Source organism: Eptatretus burgeri, chromosome 14 (genome assembly GCF_056783735.1).
Source record: "Eptatretus burgeri isolate ZD-2024b chromosome 14, Ebu_testis_v1, whole genome shotgun sequence".
In the NCBI taxonomy this organism is placed as follows: Eukaryota; Metazoa; Chordata; class Myxini; order Myxiniformes; family Myxinidae; genus Eptatretus; species Eptatretus burgeri.
Window position 1 is genome coordinate 74,267,847 of NC_140974.1, and position 16,439 is coordinate 74,284,285.

The 16,439-nt window shown below is 45.1% G+C and overlaps 1 protein-coding gene across 4 annotated transcripts in view; it reads left to right on the forward strand.

Annotated features, from left to right (window-relative positions):
* Window positions 1–15,796, forward strand: part of LOC147013632 (homeotic protein female sterile-like) — a 174,560-nt gene extending 158,764 nt beyond the window's left edge. For all 4 annotated transcript variants that reach the window (XM_085855617.1, XM_085855619.1, XM_085855618.1 and 1 more), the window contains one exon: window positions 12,197–15,796. In XM_085855617.1, coding sequence (XP_085711743.1) covers window positions 12,197–12,265 — 69 coding nt within the window. In that variant the 3' untranslated portion in view covers window positions 12,266–15,796. The remainder of the gene's footprint in view (window positions 1–12,196) is intronic.
* The last annotated feature ends 643 nt before the right edge of the window (window positions 15,797–16,439 follow it).

The window sequence follows — 16,439 nt, forward strand, 5'->3', positions numbered from 1 at the left end:
CGGGGTGTGGCGCCATGTTCGTTTGAAAATCGAAAATTTCAAACCCGTTTTCTCTGCAACAGCTTAATACATCAATATGAATCACATTACATGGAGCAAGGGGAGTGGATCATACCTGCAAAGTCCAGTTTTGATTGGTCATTCGGTTTCAGAGAAATAATTATTTTATCAGACCCACGAAATCATATCCTGTATACTGTATCGAGCTGTCCGTGTCTGTGCGTGGGCTGGTCACAAGCGCCCACCCATTCTGCAGGCCACGCCTTTCCCTCCAGCTGCTCATACATTGTGACCATATTTTTCACTTCATATTGCTCAATATGTTTATACACGCCTCACGTACCGTACATTTGATGACTCAACAACCCGTCCTCTATGATAAAATAAAGCTACCGTTTTGAGGAAAGAAATGTACAAATTGATGACACCTCAAACGAGGTAATGCACGTTTTGTTTCCACGATCGCGGCATCTGTCGTGCACACCACCCAATGAAAGGTACGTTAATTCTCATGTTATGCAGAGGAAATAAAAATCGTGCTTTTTTCATCAAAAAACATTTTTCGTTCGGGAGCCGATGACAAAGGCCCGGCGTGCTGCGAGATGCGTATGGTGCTCGTGGGACCCCTAAGTGGCTGAGGGACTGTCGCCTGGCGGTTTTGTGTGCATGGAAAGGGTGAGCGTGGGAAAATTGCGTGGTATGGGAGCGAGGGAGAAAGAAAACTGTAGAGTGGATTGTGAGAGCGAACGGGTTGGAAGGACTGCACGGCAGCTGGAGTGTGTGTGTGTGTGCGAAATGGAGCGAGATTGAGCGTAGGAAAACTGTGTGGTATAAAGTTGGGGAAGGGGATGTGGTTGCGGTGTGGGGGGAGAGGAAATGGTACCGGGCCATAACTGCTCGCAGTTATAAAGCATAGCGTCTCGAGTTATTATTATTATTCTTTCAAAACATATATATTCTGTGGTTCTATAATATATTCTGTGGTTCTATAATTATTGTCAGGTCAGGTTAGATCTGTGACCTGCTACAGGTACCATGTAAACCTGTACTGGCCTGTTCCATGGTCGGGTTGTCGGCGACTAAACCGTCTCCTTGTGAGCCAATGGCCATCCATATCTAGTGCCCAACTGTGTCTGCGGACGTCCTCCTGCAGTTGGGTTACTTTTTTATTAGGAGGTTGGTGGCAGGATTTGCACTCCGGCCACCGTAAAACCCTTCATTCCGCAAAACACAAAAACGCAAAATTATCTGAAAACCCACTCCGTGGGAGTACCTCCTGCGCAGCTTCCCTTCGCAAGGCAGCTCACCGGATGACAGGATGGGGCAAAGTCTCCGGGACCCCCAATCTTTGATGAAAGGAGGGAATCCACGGGGTAACATCCCTGGGTCAGATTGCGGGAGAGTGTGTCGGAGTGGTGCTAAGGTGTCGTCCACCAGACGGCGGTCTCCTTGGGTTAACCTGAGGCGGTCACTTCGGGTGGGTGCCTGGAATGTCCTATCCCTAAGAGAGGATGATCACCTGTCTCTGTTTTCATCTGAGCTCAAGCGTTTGGACATCGGGATTGCAGCTCTCTCTCTCTGAGGTTCAGAGACCGGATTGCAGCGAGATCATGGTGGGTGGTTACACCTACTATTGGTCTGATCGCTCTGATGGTTACCATGCCCAAGGTGTTGCTGCAGCTGTGCCGAATAAGCTGACTCCAATGATTATTCAGGTAACCGGTCAACGAGCGTATAATGAGACGAAGGATTTGTCACTCCTTGGGTGTCATTTCCCTGGTCTCTGTTTATGCTTCGACTGAGGCGAGTGATCTCACCGTGAAGGATGCATTCCCTGCCACGCTCGAGTCTGTCATTGATCAGTGCCCCAGGCGAGATACTCTTCTGGTCTTGGGGGATTTCAGTGCATCAACTGGATCTGATAGGGATGGTTATGAGATGTGTGTTGGTCCCCATGGGTCTGGAACTGAGAACTAGAATAGCACGAAGTTCATTGACTTTGCAAGAAGTCATGCATTTCAGGTGGCTGGTTCATGGTTTCAGCGCCCACAGGCTCATCCCTGGACTTGGTATTCCAACGCTGGTGCTGTGGAAAAAGGAGATTGACCATGTCCTCATTGATGGTCATTGGAGGATGGTCCAGAACTGCAGGGTCTACCTGAGTGCTCAGTTCCTCAATACCGACCACAGGCTTGTTGAAATAACTCTCAAGTTTCAGCTTCAATCCAGGAGAATGGTATCACCCCAGCCAAGGCTGGATGTTGGCAAGATCAAGGATGAGAGGGTAGCTGAGGAGTTTGCGAGCAGGCTTAGTGGGGGTTGTACAAGATACTTGGGAATCTGGGTGCCTTGGGGATCCTGAAGTGTTGTGGAGTGCCTTTTAGACCACCGTCCTTAATGTTGCCGGTGGATGTCTTGGAACACACCGTCGGGCGGTCTCTCAAGGCACACTGGATAGCATTAACCAGTCACAGGGCCAACCTTAATGGCAGAGCTGAGCTGTTCAGGAAGTTGAGGTGTAAAACTGTACGTGCGCTGAGGGTGGACAAGGAGGCCTATGTGCGAGGAATCTGTGAGGGGGTAGAGAATCACCTGTGGTCAAGTGATTCTCATCCTGCTGGCAGGGGAATTCGCGCATTGCGTTCCTCCAAGCCTGTCCCTCGGTGTACTGCAGTGAGAGCAGAGGGTGGTAGGCTCTTGACAGAGGAGTCCGAAGTGAAGGCCCGTTGAGCCGGTTACTTTGAGCGGCTGTACCAGGCTGATCCACCAGCTGTTGAGTTGGATGTCAGGAGTGTTGCTATCCCTATTGCTGACCCTCCAATCAACTGTGATCCACCTTCGTTTGTGGAAACAGGCTGTGGGGAACCGGTTGAAATGGGGTAAAGCTCCTGGGAATGCTGCATTGCTGCATTCACTGTGAAAATGATGACATCATCGGTCACGGGGTGTGGCGCCATGTTCGTTTGAAAATCGAAAATTTCAAACCCGTTTTCTCTGCAACAGCTTAATACATCAATATGAATCACATTACATGGAGCAAGGGGAGTGGATCATACCTGCAAAGTCCAGTTTTGATTGGTCATTCGGTTTCAGAGAAATAATTATTTTATCAGACCCACGAAATCATATCCTGTATACTGTATCGAGCTGTCCGTGTCTGTGCGTGGGCTGGTCACAAGCGCCCACCCATTCTGCAGGCCACGCCTTTCCCTCCAGCTGCTCATACATTGTGACCATATTTTTCACTTCATATTGCTCAATATGTTTATACACGCCTCACGTACCGTACATTTGATGACTCAACAACCCGTCCTCTATGATAAAATAAAGCTACCGTTTTGAGGAAAGAAATGTACAAATTGATGACACCTCAAACGAGGTAATGCACGTTTTGTTTCCACGATCGCGGCATCTGTCGAATTGTACACCACCCAATGAAGGTACGTTAATTCTCATGTTATGCAGAGGAAATAAAAATCGTGCTTTTTCATCAAAAACATTTTTCGTTCGGGAGCCGATGACAAAGGCCCGACGTGCTGCGAGATGCGTATGGTGCTCGTGGGACCCCCTAAGTGGCTGAGGGACTGTCGCCTGGCGGTTTGTGTGCATGGAAAGGGTGAGCGTGGGAAAATTGCGTGGTATGGGAGCGAGGGAGAAAGAAAACTGTAGAGTGGATTGTGAGAGCGAACGGGTTGGAAGGACTGCACGGCAGCTGGAGTGTGTGTGTGTGTGCGAAATGGAGCGAGATTGAGCGTAGGAAAACTGTGTGGTATAAAGTTGGGGAAGGGGATGTGGTTGCGGTGTGGGGGGAGAGGAAATGGTACCGGGCCATAACTGCTCGCAGTTATAAAGCATAGCGTCTCGAGTTATTATTATTATTCTTTCAAAACATATATATTCTGTGGTTCTATAATTATTGTCAGGTCAGGTTAGATCTGTGACCTGCTACAGGTACCATGTAAACCTGTACTGGCCTGTTCCATGGTCGGGTTGTCGGCGACTAAACCGTCTCCTTGTGAGCCAATGGCCATCCATATCTAGTGCCCAACTGTGTCTGCGGACGTCCTCCTGCAGTTGGGTTACTTTTTTATTAGGAGGTTGGTGGCAGGATTTGCACTCCGGCCACCGTAAAACCCTTCATTCCGCAAAACACAAAAACGCAAAATTATCTGAAAACCCACTCCGTGGGAGTACCTCCTGCGCAGCTTCCCTTCGCAAGGCAGCTCACCGGATGACAGGATGGGGCAAAGTCTCCGGGACCCCCAATCTTTGATGAAAGGAGGGAATCCACGGGGTAACATCCCTGGGTCAGATTGCGGGAGAGTGTGTCGGAGTGGTGCTAAGGTGTCGTCCACCAGACGGCGGTCTCCTTGGGTTAACCTGAGGCGGTCCCTTCGGGTGGGTGCCTGGAATGTCCTATCCCGAAGAGAGGATGATCACCTGTCTCTGTTTTCTTCTGAGCTCAAGCGTTTGGACATCGGTATTGCAGCACTCTCTGAGTTTCGGAGACCGGATTGCGGCGAGATCATGGCGGGTGGTTACACCTACTATTGGTGTGGTCGCTCTAATCGTTACCATACTCAAGGAGTTGCTGTTGCTGTGTCCAATAAGCTGACCCCAATGATAATTGAGGTAACACCGGTCAACGTGCGTATTATGAGACTAAGGATTCGTCACTCCTTAGGTGTCATTTCCCTGGTCTCTCTGTCTATGCTCCGACTGAGGCGAGTGATCTCACTGTGAAGGACAAATTCTACACCACGCTCGAGTCTGTGGTTGATCAGTGCCCCAGACGATATACACTTCTCGTCTTGGGGGATTTCAATGCATCGACTGGAACTGATAGGGATGGTTATGAGACATGTGTTGGTCCCCATGGGTCAGGAACTATGAACCAGAATAGCACTAAGTTCCTTGACTTTGCAAGAAGTCATGGACTTAGGGTGGCTGGTTCATGGTTTCAGCACCCACAAGCTCATCGCTGGACTTGGTATTCCAACGCTGGCGGTGTGGCAAAGGAGATTGACCATGTCCTCATTGACGGTTGCTGGAGGATGATCCAGAACTGCAGGGTCTACTGGAGTGCTCAGTTCTTCAATACTGACCACAGGCTTGTTGAAGCAACTCTAAAGCTGCACCTTAAATCCTGGAGAATGGTATCATCCCAGCCTCGGCTGGATGTTGGCAAGCTCAAGGATGAGAGAGTAGCTCAGGAGTTTGTGAACAGGCTGAGTGGACATTTGGGGTGTCTGGGTGCTTTGGGGGGTCCTGAAGAGTTGTGGATTGCCTTGAAGACCACCGTCCTTGATGTTACCGGTAGATGTCTGGGAACTCACCGCAGGGCAAAGAAGAATTTTATCTCTCAAGGGACACTGGATACCATTGACCAGAGTCGCAGGGCCAGGCTGAATGGCAGAGCTGAGCTGTTCAGGCAGCTGAGGTGTAAAACTGTACGTGCACTAAGGGTGGACAAGGAGGCCTTTGTGCGAAGAATTTGTGAGGGGGTAGAGCATCACCTGTGGACAGGTGATTCTCTTCCTGATTACAGGGGAATTCGCGCATTGCGTTCATCCAAGCCCGTCCCTCGGAGCACTACAGTTAGAGCAGAGAGTGGTAGGCTCTTGACAGAGGAGTCTGAAGTGAAGGCCTGCTGGGCCGGTTAGTTTGAGCAGTTGTACCAGGCTGATCCCCCAGTTGTCGAGTTGGACGTCAAGGGTGTTGCAATGCCTGTTGCTGACCCTCCAATCAACTGTGGTCCACCTTCACTTGTGGAAACACAGGCTGCGGTGAACCGGTTGAAACGGGGCAAAGCTCCAGGGATCTGTGGCATCCATGCTGAACTTCTCATGGCTGGTGGAAATGCTGCACTTGTGTCGTTGCACGCAGTTTTGTGCTCTGCCTGGAACACAGGCATCATCCCAACTGATTGGAAGCGTGGCCTTGTTGTCCGTCTCTGGAAAGGGAAGGGTGATCGCCAAGACTGCAACAACAACCGAGGGGTGATGCTGCTCTCAGTGCCGGGCAAGGTCTTTGCTCGGAAAATTAACCTCCGCCATCGAAGATGGATGGAGGTTACTGTTTTCACCCCTTTCTGTTTGTTTGTTACTTTCGAAATCTAAAGATTTCGTAAGTATATTGATGACTTCCGTTTCTGTTTGTTTGTGTGTTTGTGTGTTTGTTTGTTTGTTTGTAGGCATGATAACTCGAGAACGGAAGAAGCTACCAATGTCAAATTATACACCACGTGATTCAGGAGGGTGATGGCTTGCGCTGATTAGATTTTGGTCAAAATCAGTCAAAGGTCAAGGTCATAGTGAGGTCAAACATAATTCCTTAAATTCATGTGGAGAAATGGAGTATTTTTGCTTCGCTCGACATTACGAGTTTGTTTTAACTTCGATTTTAATTTTGTCTTCGGTTTTTTTGATCGCTTTGGACGCTTAAAACTCGGTTGTCAAAATTCTGGTAAAAATCGGATGTTTTGGAGACGTTTTAAGATTGTATAAAAAATATTTCACTCGACGTGTCACGGGTCGTCACGTGATGCAGTGTGCTCGAGCAGACGCGTCGTTGAGTCACGTTAAGGTTTTCCGTGTGCGCGCTGACGGTATTTTTGATAAAGATGGTGTTTAAAAGTCATTTTTTTTCTCCCAATAAAGGTTATCGTCGCATGCCTGCCTCGCTGAGCCGTCGGATTATGTAAAGATTGTTGGTGGATGGCCGAATATTCCGGTTTTGTGACTCTGATAAAATAATATAAAATAATTGCGTGGAGAAATGGAGATTTTTGCTTCGGTCGACGTTACGATTTTTGATGGTTTGGTTCAGAATCATCGTAGAAACTTCTGGTTTGCGTCGCTACCTTCTCTTGAGACAGCTTTTATTTGACATGGTCAGAGGTCAAGTTGACGATTTCATAAGTTACAGTCTATGACTGCTTGTTTGTTTGTTTGTGAACAGTATTACGGAAAAACTCCTCGACGGATTTCGACGAAACTTGGTGGGGGGTGGGGGGGGGGGGTTCGGTCTGGTCCAAGGATCATGCCATTAAATTTTGGACTTGGTCCAAAATCCAATATGGCCACTATGGCGGCCAATTTGAAAAAATATTTGAATTTTTTTTTTTTGCATTTCTACATGTTTTAAGTGATTTCCAACCCCCCCCCCCACAAAAAAAAATTTTGGAGAAAAAAAATTTTGCTAATTTTTTTTCAACAAAATTTCGATTTTTTTTTTTGCATTTCTTCATGTTATAAGTGATTTCCAACAAAAAAAAAAACATGCCAAAATTATAATTGCGGCTGATTTTGGAACTTCAGGTGGATATACCCACGTAAAATCAATTTCTGTCTCAAGGAATCTGGTTATGATGAATGAATTGAGTACGTAAAAGTTAAAAGTTAATGGGAAAGTTGCAAACTATAACTCTGTGAAAATTGTTGACGTCAAATTGAATGAATAGGATATCAGGTTCACTTGAGTGACCCAGCAGTATTGGCGGCGGAGGTTTTGCACTCTACCGAGTGCTCCCCCTCTTGTTCTTGATAGGGTTCGCCACCATCTTCTTGAGCACCAGCATCCAGAGCAGTCAGGCTTTACACCAAAGAGGTCAACGATTGACCGTATCCTTGCTCTTCGTGTCCTCATCGAACGCAGACGAGAGTTTTGGCTTGGCTGCTTGCAGCCTATGTTGATCTCTGTAAAGCGTTCGATTCGGTGAATCGGGATGCCCTCTGGAGGATTCTTGGTCTTCGTGGGGTGCCCCAAAACTGATCGATCTGATGTCTGAACTCTACTCTGGTACTGAGAGTGCTGTGAAGTGTGGTGGTACCATCTCTGACTTATTTCCAATTGTTACTGGAGTTCGTCAGGGGTGTGTACTGGCCCCCACACTTTTCAGCACTTGTCTGGACTGGATTTTAAGGCCCGGTCACACCTTGACATTTTAGCCAGCGATGGCAACATATTAAAATGTATGTAAAACGCTGGCTTACGTTGAACTTTTGATGTTTTTTTTTAAAGATTCGGACGTATTCATAGCGACTTGGTCTTATGTATAACGCTTGGTAACGGACACAGAACGTTTCGTTGTGTTATAGATAACTTATACCAACGAATGCTGAACTTGTTGTCGGCCTACACAACCGATGCCCAACGATAGTCTAACTTAGGCATAGCGCGTTGCATGCATCGCCGACGATGTCGTGACGTAGCCTATTAAAAGGCTGACGCACAACGATTCGAATCATAACTGCCGTAGAAATGGAAGTCAACATCGCGGTCACACCTTGGCGATCTTGCCAGCATATGCCGATCTAAGAAAAATGTGTCTAAAACGTTGGGGCACGTCAAATACGGTATGAGTAAGTTTGGTATACGTGAGTAGAACGCTAAAGTACGCTATCATACGTCGTAGTAAGTAGAGTACGTCAAGAAATTTTAAACATGTTCAAAATTTTACGACGTACTCGGCGTATGACACACGTTCCGCATGCGATGGGGATAAGTTTTACACACGATATGTAGACGCTTACACACGTCCACAAAGGCTACTTATAAGCTACTCATAAGTCGAAACGCGTCGCGGTAATGTATTTTTTACGCGAAACTTATTTCTAACTTATGTTTGACGTGCTTTGAACCAATTCTTTACGTAGTCCCAACACACATCGACGTATGTAGACATATTCCAATGACGTCTTCCGGTCGACAAAAAAAAAAATAAATGAACGTGTTTCTAGCTTACAACTGCCATATAAAGACGTGTTCCCAGTGGTTTTGGGAATTGGTTTATAAAAATGCTGCTCATAAAACGGGAACCCAACAGTGTTTTCGAGTCCTTTTTGAGTCGATGTCCATGTCAGCAGTAACAGTATCAGTATCAGTATCAGTATTAGTATTAGTATTAGTAGTAGTTTGTTCATGTTGGCAGTAGTAGGTGAGTGTGAGGGGGAGGGTGTGGGTTATGATGGATCGTCCTTGCGTCCGCGTGTCCACGGGTAGGAGACATCTTTTCACCATTGTTCGAAGTTCTTCGCGGCTAATTTTTTATGGGGCTTTTTCAACAATGAGCTATAGCTTGTTTTTACGATTTAGGTCTATTCATAACGGGTTGGACAAATGCACAATGAACTAATAATGTGCATAGAGCGCTTTGATTACTTATAGATACGATATACCAACGAATAATTATCGTGAAGCCGGCGTTCACAAACTATGCCCAACGATAGCCTAACTTATCCATATCGTGCGGCAGTTTATCTTTGCCGGTGACGTAGCGTTTGCTATTCATAGGCTGCCACTCAACGATTTAAATGGCTGCATCTCCACTATTGAAAGTAGACGCTTGAGCTCAACAATTGGATTTTTTTTACACTCAACGACTTTTAAACGGTACCACTCAGCTGTTTTCATTGTTTACAATGAACGATTTAAATTGCTGTCACTCGCCTTTGTTTTCTGACGCTGGCGCTCGGAAATTTTAATCGTTTCTATTGAACGTGCTAAATCGCTCAAACCCCACTATTGAAAGTAGACGCTTGCGCTCAACAATTCGATTTTTTTTTTACACTCAACGACTTTTAAACGTACCACTCAGCTATTTTCATTGTTTACAATGAACGATTTAAATTGCTGTCACTCGCCTTTGTTTTTTGACGCTGGGGTTTTGAAATTTGAAGCGTTTCTTCTGAACGTGTTAAAACGCTCAAACTCGACTATTTTAAATAGACGCTGCCGATGGACAATTGGAATCATAGCCAAGCTAGACATCGAAGTGTGAACATCCTCGTCATGCCGAAGAAAAGTTTGAAGAATGCTGCAAATAAGTGTCCTAGCCGTGGCCGTGGACGCTGATGCAAGGACGATCCATGATACCGACGTCTTTCAGCCTATGAGTAACTTAAAAGTAACGTCTGTCGACGTGTGGCATCGAACGCGTAACATGCCAACAACACGTTAATCACAGGTTAGAAATAAGTTTCGGGTACGCTAAACATTACCTCGGCGTGTCTCAACTTATGATTAACTTACAAGTAGCATGTGTTGACGTCTGTCAACGATCGCAGACCGTGCATACAACTTGTGGCCAGCGTAGCGGAACGTGTGAGTCATACGCCGGCATACGTCGTGAAATTTCAAGCATGAAAAAATTTGGACAACCAAAAAGTACAACGTTTAAAGCCAGCGTACAACGACGTATGGCAGTGTTTTTCAGCGTGCTCTCAATGTTATCAAAACTTACCCATAACGTATTTAACGTGTGCCAGCATTTTAGACAATTTTTTCAAAAATCGGCATACGTTGGCTCGTCAAGGTGTGACCGGGCCTTTAGAGAGGATGTCGGAAAGATCAAGCTGCGGTGCATCCTTTGGGAATGTCAAGATCTCGGACCTTGATTTCGCATATGATGCAGTCATCTTTGCGTGACTTTAGATATCCTTTTGGGGGCCCTCGAGGTGCTGAATGAGGAGTCGGAGCCGCCCCGATGTGCTGAATGAGGAGTCGGAGCCACTGGGATTACGGGTTTCTTGGGTCAAAACTAAGATCCAGGCTTTCAATGACATCTTGGATGCTGCTGTCCTGTCTGTGTCTGTTTGTGGTGAGATTCCCTGACCTTGGCAGTGATATTCATGTCTCTGCTGGCTGAGTCAGAGGTCAATAGACGTCTGGGTCGGGCCTGGGGAGTCATGGATTCACTGGATCATGGGGTGTGGCGCTTTTGTAAACTTGATTATGCTCTTTCCAATGGTGAACGATTTGTAGTGGTATACCTTGTCATATATTTGCAATCCTCACCTGAATTTCAGGGAAAAATGAAAATTTTCAATTTTTGAGGGATCATGACTGTATTATATATGACTGATTAAGAAAAGTAAACATGTATTTGAATACTACTACCATACAGTTATTACATGAAAAAATTTCAAGCTTCTGGGATGGTTTAATAAAAAATATATGGGGTCTCAAAGTTGGGTCTTCATACAAAACCAACAATTTTTTTCTTGATTTCAACTGATCAGGTCATAAAATTTAACAGGTTTTCTCCGTTTTATGTTTGTTTCTTACAGAGCAGTTGCAGAAGAATAATCTCTGAAAATTTCAAGCCTCTAGCATTAATATTTTAAAAGTTGAGGGAGTTTAAAAGTAGCCGTTCATTTTGTGATGCTCGCAACGACCATAAAAATAGGGCTACAACCACATTTTCAACCCTCAATATCTCGGAGTTGACCGCATCTCTGGACCTAAAATTTTACACAGCTTCATTTTGATACCTGGGAACTATTTTATGAAAGTTTAAAGTAAATCTGAGGGGGTCAACTGGGAACATTTTCTTAAATTTGGTGATTTCAGATGGAATGACTCTGCATCGATTCAGTGCAGCAGCAGGGATGATTCTCAGGCTACTCTCGATCGTGCCGATTTTGTTTCCGTTGAAAGTTGTACACCGCTGTTCGTATTGAAAGATTTCAGTGCCAAGTACGTCAAAGTTTCCCTGCGAGATGCTGATATTCAGCCTTCAACAGACCAGAAATCAGCCTTTGATGTGCCCATGGGGATGGGGAGATGGTACGATCAGATTCCCGCTGAAAAGTAAGAGCTGGTTATGGCTCTGATTGACCGTTTTGAGCATGTTGACTTGTTGTTGACACCTTTTTTTTAATCATATCCAGCACTATGCACTGGTGTGCACGCACACATCTACGACTTGGACAGTAATTTTCTCAGCATTGTTTCCATTTGTTTGATGATCCAACAGGTTTCTATAAGAAAAACATGCCAGACTATATTGTAAAAACAAGTTTTAATCCTTTATTGTTTTTCACATCAGATGATACAGTGACATGGGCATCCTGCATTTGAATGGTCTTCCATCTTCAATGTTTTCTTAGATCCTCCTGGTCCGGGACTTATATTTATTCCCCCCCCCCCACCTACCATTGTCTTTTCCATGGAACATCCGAAAACAAATCATAAAAATATATAATGTCTAAAAATTTTATTTATATTTATATTTGACCGACCGACCGACCGACTCTACATTTTAGCTGAAGAACTGTGTAAACCAAGTTATAAAATAACTAAGGCCGAACCGTGGATAAAATGTTGCACGGTTCATTGTGATTCCTTTGTTGCTTACACGCATTCCTCCGATGAATCGGCTGATTTCTGTCATACACGAATGTGCGGCGTGCAGATGGCGGGTACCATCGACATGAACCTGCAAAGTGATATCATGGCAAGCTTTGAAGAAAACTTGTTCTGACGGTGCCCAAGGCCCTGCCAGGCCCACACGTCTCCATGAGTGAAAGCACCACTGTTCCAACTTCTTTTTCTTTTCCTTTTTGTTCTTGAAAATGTGTTCCACCTCATGTACATTTCCTGCACATTCTGTTTCTTCCATGTTTGATAAATTTAGTGAAGGTTCTTCTTCTTCTTCTTCTTCCTCTTCTTCTTCTTCTTCTTCTTCCTCTTCTTCTTCTTCTTCTTCCTCTTCCTCTTCTTCTTCTTCTTCTTCTTCCTCTTCTTCTTCTTCTTCTTCTTCTTCTTCTTCCTCTTCTTCTTCTTCTTCTTCCTCTTCCTCTTCTTCTTCTTCTTCTTCTTCCTCTTCTTCTTCTTTTTCTTCTTCTTCTTCTTCCTCTTCTTCTTCCTCTTTTTCTTCCTCTTCTTCTTCCTCTTCTTCTTCCTCTTCTTCTTCCTCTTTTTCTTCTTCTTCTTCCTCTTTTTCTTCTTCTTCTTCCTCTTCTTCCTCTTTTTCTTCTTCTTCCTCTTTTTCTTCTTCTTCTTCTTCTTCTTCTTCCTCTTCTTCTTCTTCTTCTTCCTCATGACCTTTGGATTCCCCAAAAGCAGTTCCATCACATAGTCCACCCAATAGCTGCCTCGATAACCCTGATATTAATCACTAAGCGAACCATTGCACAGTTGGGTGCCACTAGTTATAACAAATAATAACTAGAGCGGAATCAAGATTTGTGTTCCTCAGAACTAGTTTTATGGTAACAACGTGGTCACGCACAGCCCCAGGGTTGGGAATCTCATGTGATTTGCTTGTGCGTTTGTTCATCACTGCCTTGTGTCACGATTTTGTTTTTTGTTTCTTTTCTTTTCCACAAAGCCAGACATTTTTGATTTCTAAAAGCAATTTTGTACTCTCGAAGACACCAACTTTGATTTTAATTATTTTTTCCTTCCAGCTCTCGTATGAATTCTGGTTATCTTTGGTCGCACCTTAGTGGGTTTATTGAAATTCTACCACGAGTTTGGGTTGGCTGTTGTAAAGGAAAACGGTTTAGGTACCTGAAAATGGATAATTTTATGTTCGCCTGCACCCCAGGTGCTTGGTTGGTGAGCCTTGTAAATAAATACAGAAGTAGTTCCGTTATTTGATAAAGTTGTAATTATCGGCATGTCGACCTCCATTAGTTTTTAGAATAGCCATTTAATTTGTTCTTTGTGAGCAAGCTAACAAATGAAAATGGTGGTGGTGGAAACCCCACCCCTCCCCCCCTTCTTCTTTCTTTTTTTTTTCTTTATTGTGTTGCTGCTGCTGCTGATCCCGGTATTCACCTTTTGGAGTGGGATTGCGGAATTGTTTATTGGCGATAATTAAACGTGCCATTCGTGGATGGTTCCCTTCGAAAGGCGTCCCGTGTGGAGAAAAATTCTCGCAGTCACACCAAGCACCCACCGCCCCTCGCCCTCTCATCTTGCACCACGGATTTTGTACACGCTTTTCAAATCGCATGCCTTTGTACGGAGATGATGATGGAGTATTACCGCGTTTATTTTGTTTACTCAGATAAACGCCGCCCTTCCCCGCCGCCTTTCTGTGTTAATTGCCATAAGGGTGCTTGGGCAGGTCGTGTCTACGCTTCGTGTTTATATAATATTTTATCTCGGGGATCGATGACTGTCGGCTTTTTCTTTGTTGTTTTTTTTTTTTTTTGTGACGCATAGTCCCCCCCCTCCTTGATTTTTGTCACTTTTGCACATCAATCTTCACCACGTGCTCACGTAGGGGTGCAGGGTTCTCTCCCGAACTCCACGTCACATCTCTCACCACATTACTATGTAATTGGTGTTGCTGCTGCACTGGAGCTACACGGGGTGGTGGTGAGGGGTGGGGGAGTGGGCGGGGGTGTGTGTGTGTGTAACGAATTGGTGTGGAACGTCAAAGTGGTCTAGTATGTGATTTTTCAGATTTGGATCTCTCGACTTGCCACAGCCCATCAGTCCATTTCACGTCCTACTCAACGTTATCGTTTGTACATTTCGCAAACTTTCTTGTGCTCCATGTGCATTGCTCGCTTGGGTGCAGGTGTCGGTGAGAATTTTTGGAGCAGAGGGTCATTAAGTTATTTTCCACACCCGTGCGATCGGAGAAGAAAACGGACGGGTGTGCTGGTTCGGTGCCGAGTATCTCGGCGGCTGTAGATTTGAGGGTCTGGGAGAGGCGGTGGGATTGCTTTGCCGAACGTTGGGAGCGAGTGCATTGACGACATTCACCTTCATGACAGCCTTCTCGTTCACATGATTATTAACCATACATTTTAGTGCTTCCTTTTTACCGTTTATTTTTTAAAGTACTGTGTTCACAACTGGATTTTACCAAAGACGTTGAGCATTGCACGGGCAAGTTGACTTCAGATGCTGACCGGGGTTCATTTCGGTTTATTTGAATTTATATGGCGAAGATTTTGTTTTTTCATGTTAATTTCAATCGCCCATCTTTTTTGAAATCTATTTTTGTTGCATTGTTTTTGCCGTTTAAATGCTGTTATACGGAAAGTCATTGCCTCTGTTTTGTGATTTATACTAATCGTTTTCCGTTCTTTTTATTTTTTTTTCCACTGTGAGACATGCTCATAAATTCTACAATATTGGCCACGTGGCCCTGAAAATGCTGCTCTGTGCCCCTTTTTGAAGACCAATCCCTCCCCCTTGCTCCACCTCCTAACGTCCACCCGTCGTGACACTCGACGCTGACTCACACTCAGTATGGACACGGAAGTTTTAACAAGACCCTTCGCAACAACCAACTCGGTGGTTCCTGCTCATCCCAGACTCTTGTCTTTGTCCATCTCACGTTTTCCTTCGGTGATGCAGTGATAGGTCTGCTATCTTGGTGTACAGTAAAAGATAAAAAAAAAACAAAAAAAATTCCATTCGTGTCAACCAACATCTCCGCGATGACATGGAGTCGGCTGTGTGACAGATTTAGCCATATGTAATTTATTGCGATAACTGATTAGCCTCTGTAAATTAAAATGTTAGGCTGTCAGATGTGTATTCTGTACTTCAGGTTTGGAAAGGGGGGAGGGAGGTGAAGTCACGTTTCAAAGATAATTTTTTGTGTTTTGCATTGCTGGAGCTCGTCTTAACAATCGGAAAAAATTATTTATGTCACTGGGACGATTGATATGTCTAAGTCCACCATCAGCTCATGTTGAAAGCTCAGCTCATGTAGATGATTTCTTGTTGATGGGGGAAGGGGGGGTGAATTGTTGTGAGGAGGGACGTTGGAAGGGGGAGTATAAGAAAAGCCCTTGTGACGAGATACAAATTGTCCATCACGTTTAATCGAAGCACCCACCGCTTGAAACGGCAATCCTTGGCTTTTAAACCGCACATACCACAAGCTCTGGAATAAATACGCTTGATGTACAATGGTGGTGATAGGCTGCAACGCACATGTCGTTTTGCCCTTTGACCCCCCACCCTGCCATCTCCGCCTCGTGAAATCAAACCCTCAGTTAGCAATTTTATACCTGCATCAATAAATATTTACTTCAACAGGTTTGTGTTTTATTCCACGTAATGTTAAAAAAGTACAATCTACACAATATCCAGCAAAGGTCAGTAAACAATTTCTCATGTACATCAGCTTTGCAGCAAAGTGGTTGATGCCGTGACGGTAAAACAGGCTCCTAGTGCCTGGTGAATTCCACACTGATCCTTTAAATCCCATTTTTGTTTAACTGCCCTTGCTCCCCTCTCCCCCTACCCCAATCCTCTAGTATCATATTGGCTGGTGGGTGGAATGGGTGGGGGGCGGGAACCCAAAAACAACTCGGCAGTCAATATTTCTGTGCATTTGATGATACTGAGGCAGATTGAGGATCACACGGACCAGGTTGACCCTTGTCAGAGTAAACAGGTGTGTTGAATGGGAGATGGAAGAGGAAGGTGCAAGAATGTGGGAGAGGGGGGCAAACCTGTATTGATGTCGCTGGCTGGTGCTGTCTGTTTCTCCACTTGATGGATCAGATTGCTGGGGGAAACCAGTTCCATGATGTAACCACTGAGGAAATATTTTAAAAGTAATGTTTCCCTTTCCATCACCGCCACCGCCATCACCATCGCCCATCAAGCAAGATGCAAAAGTGCATTTGAGATTCCACATCAACTCGCATGACAGTTATGAAGTAAACGTACACACT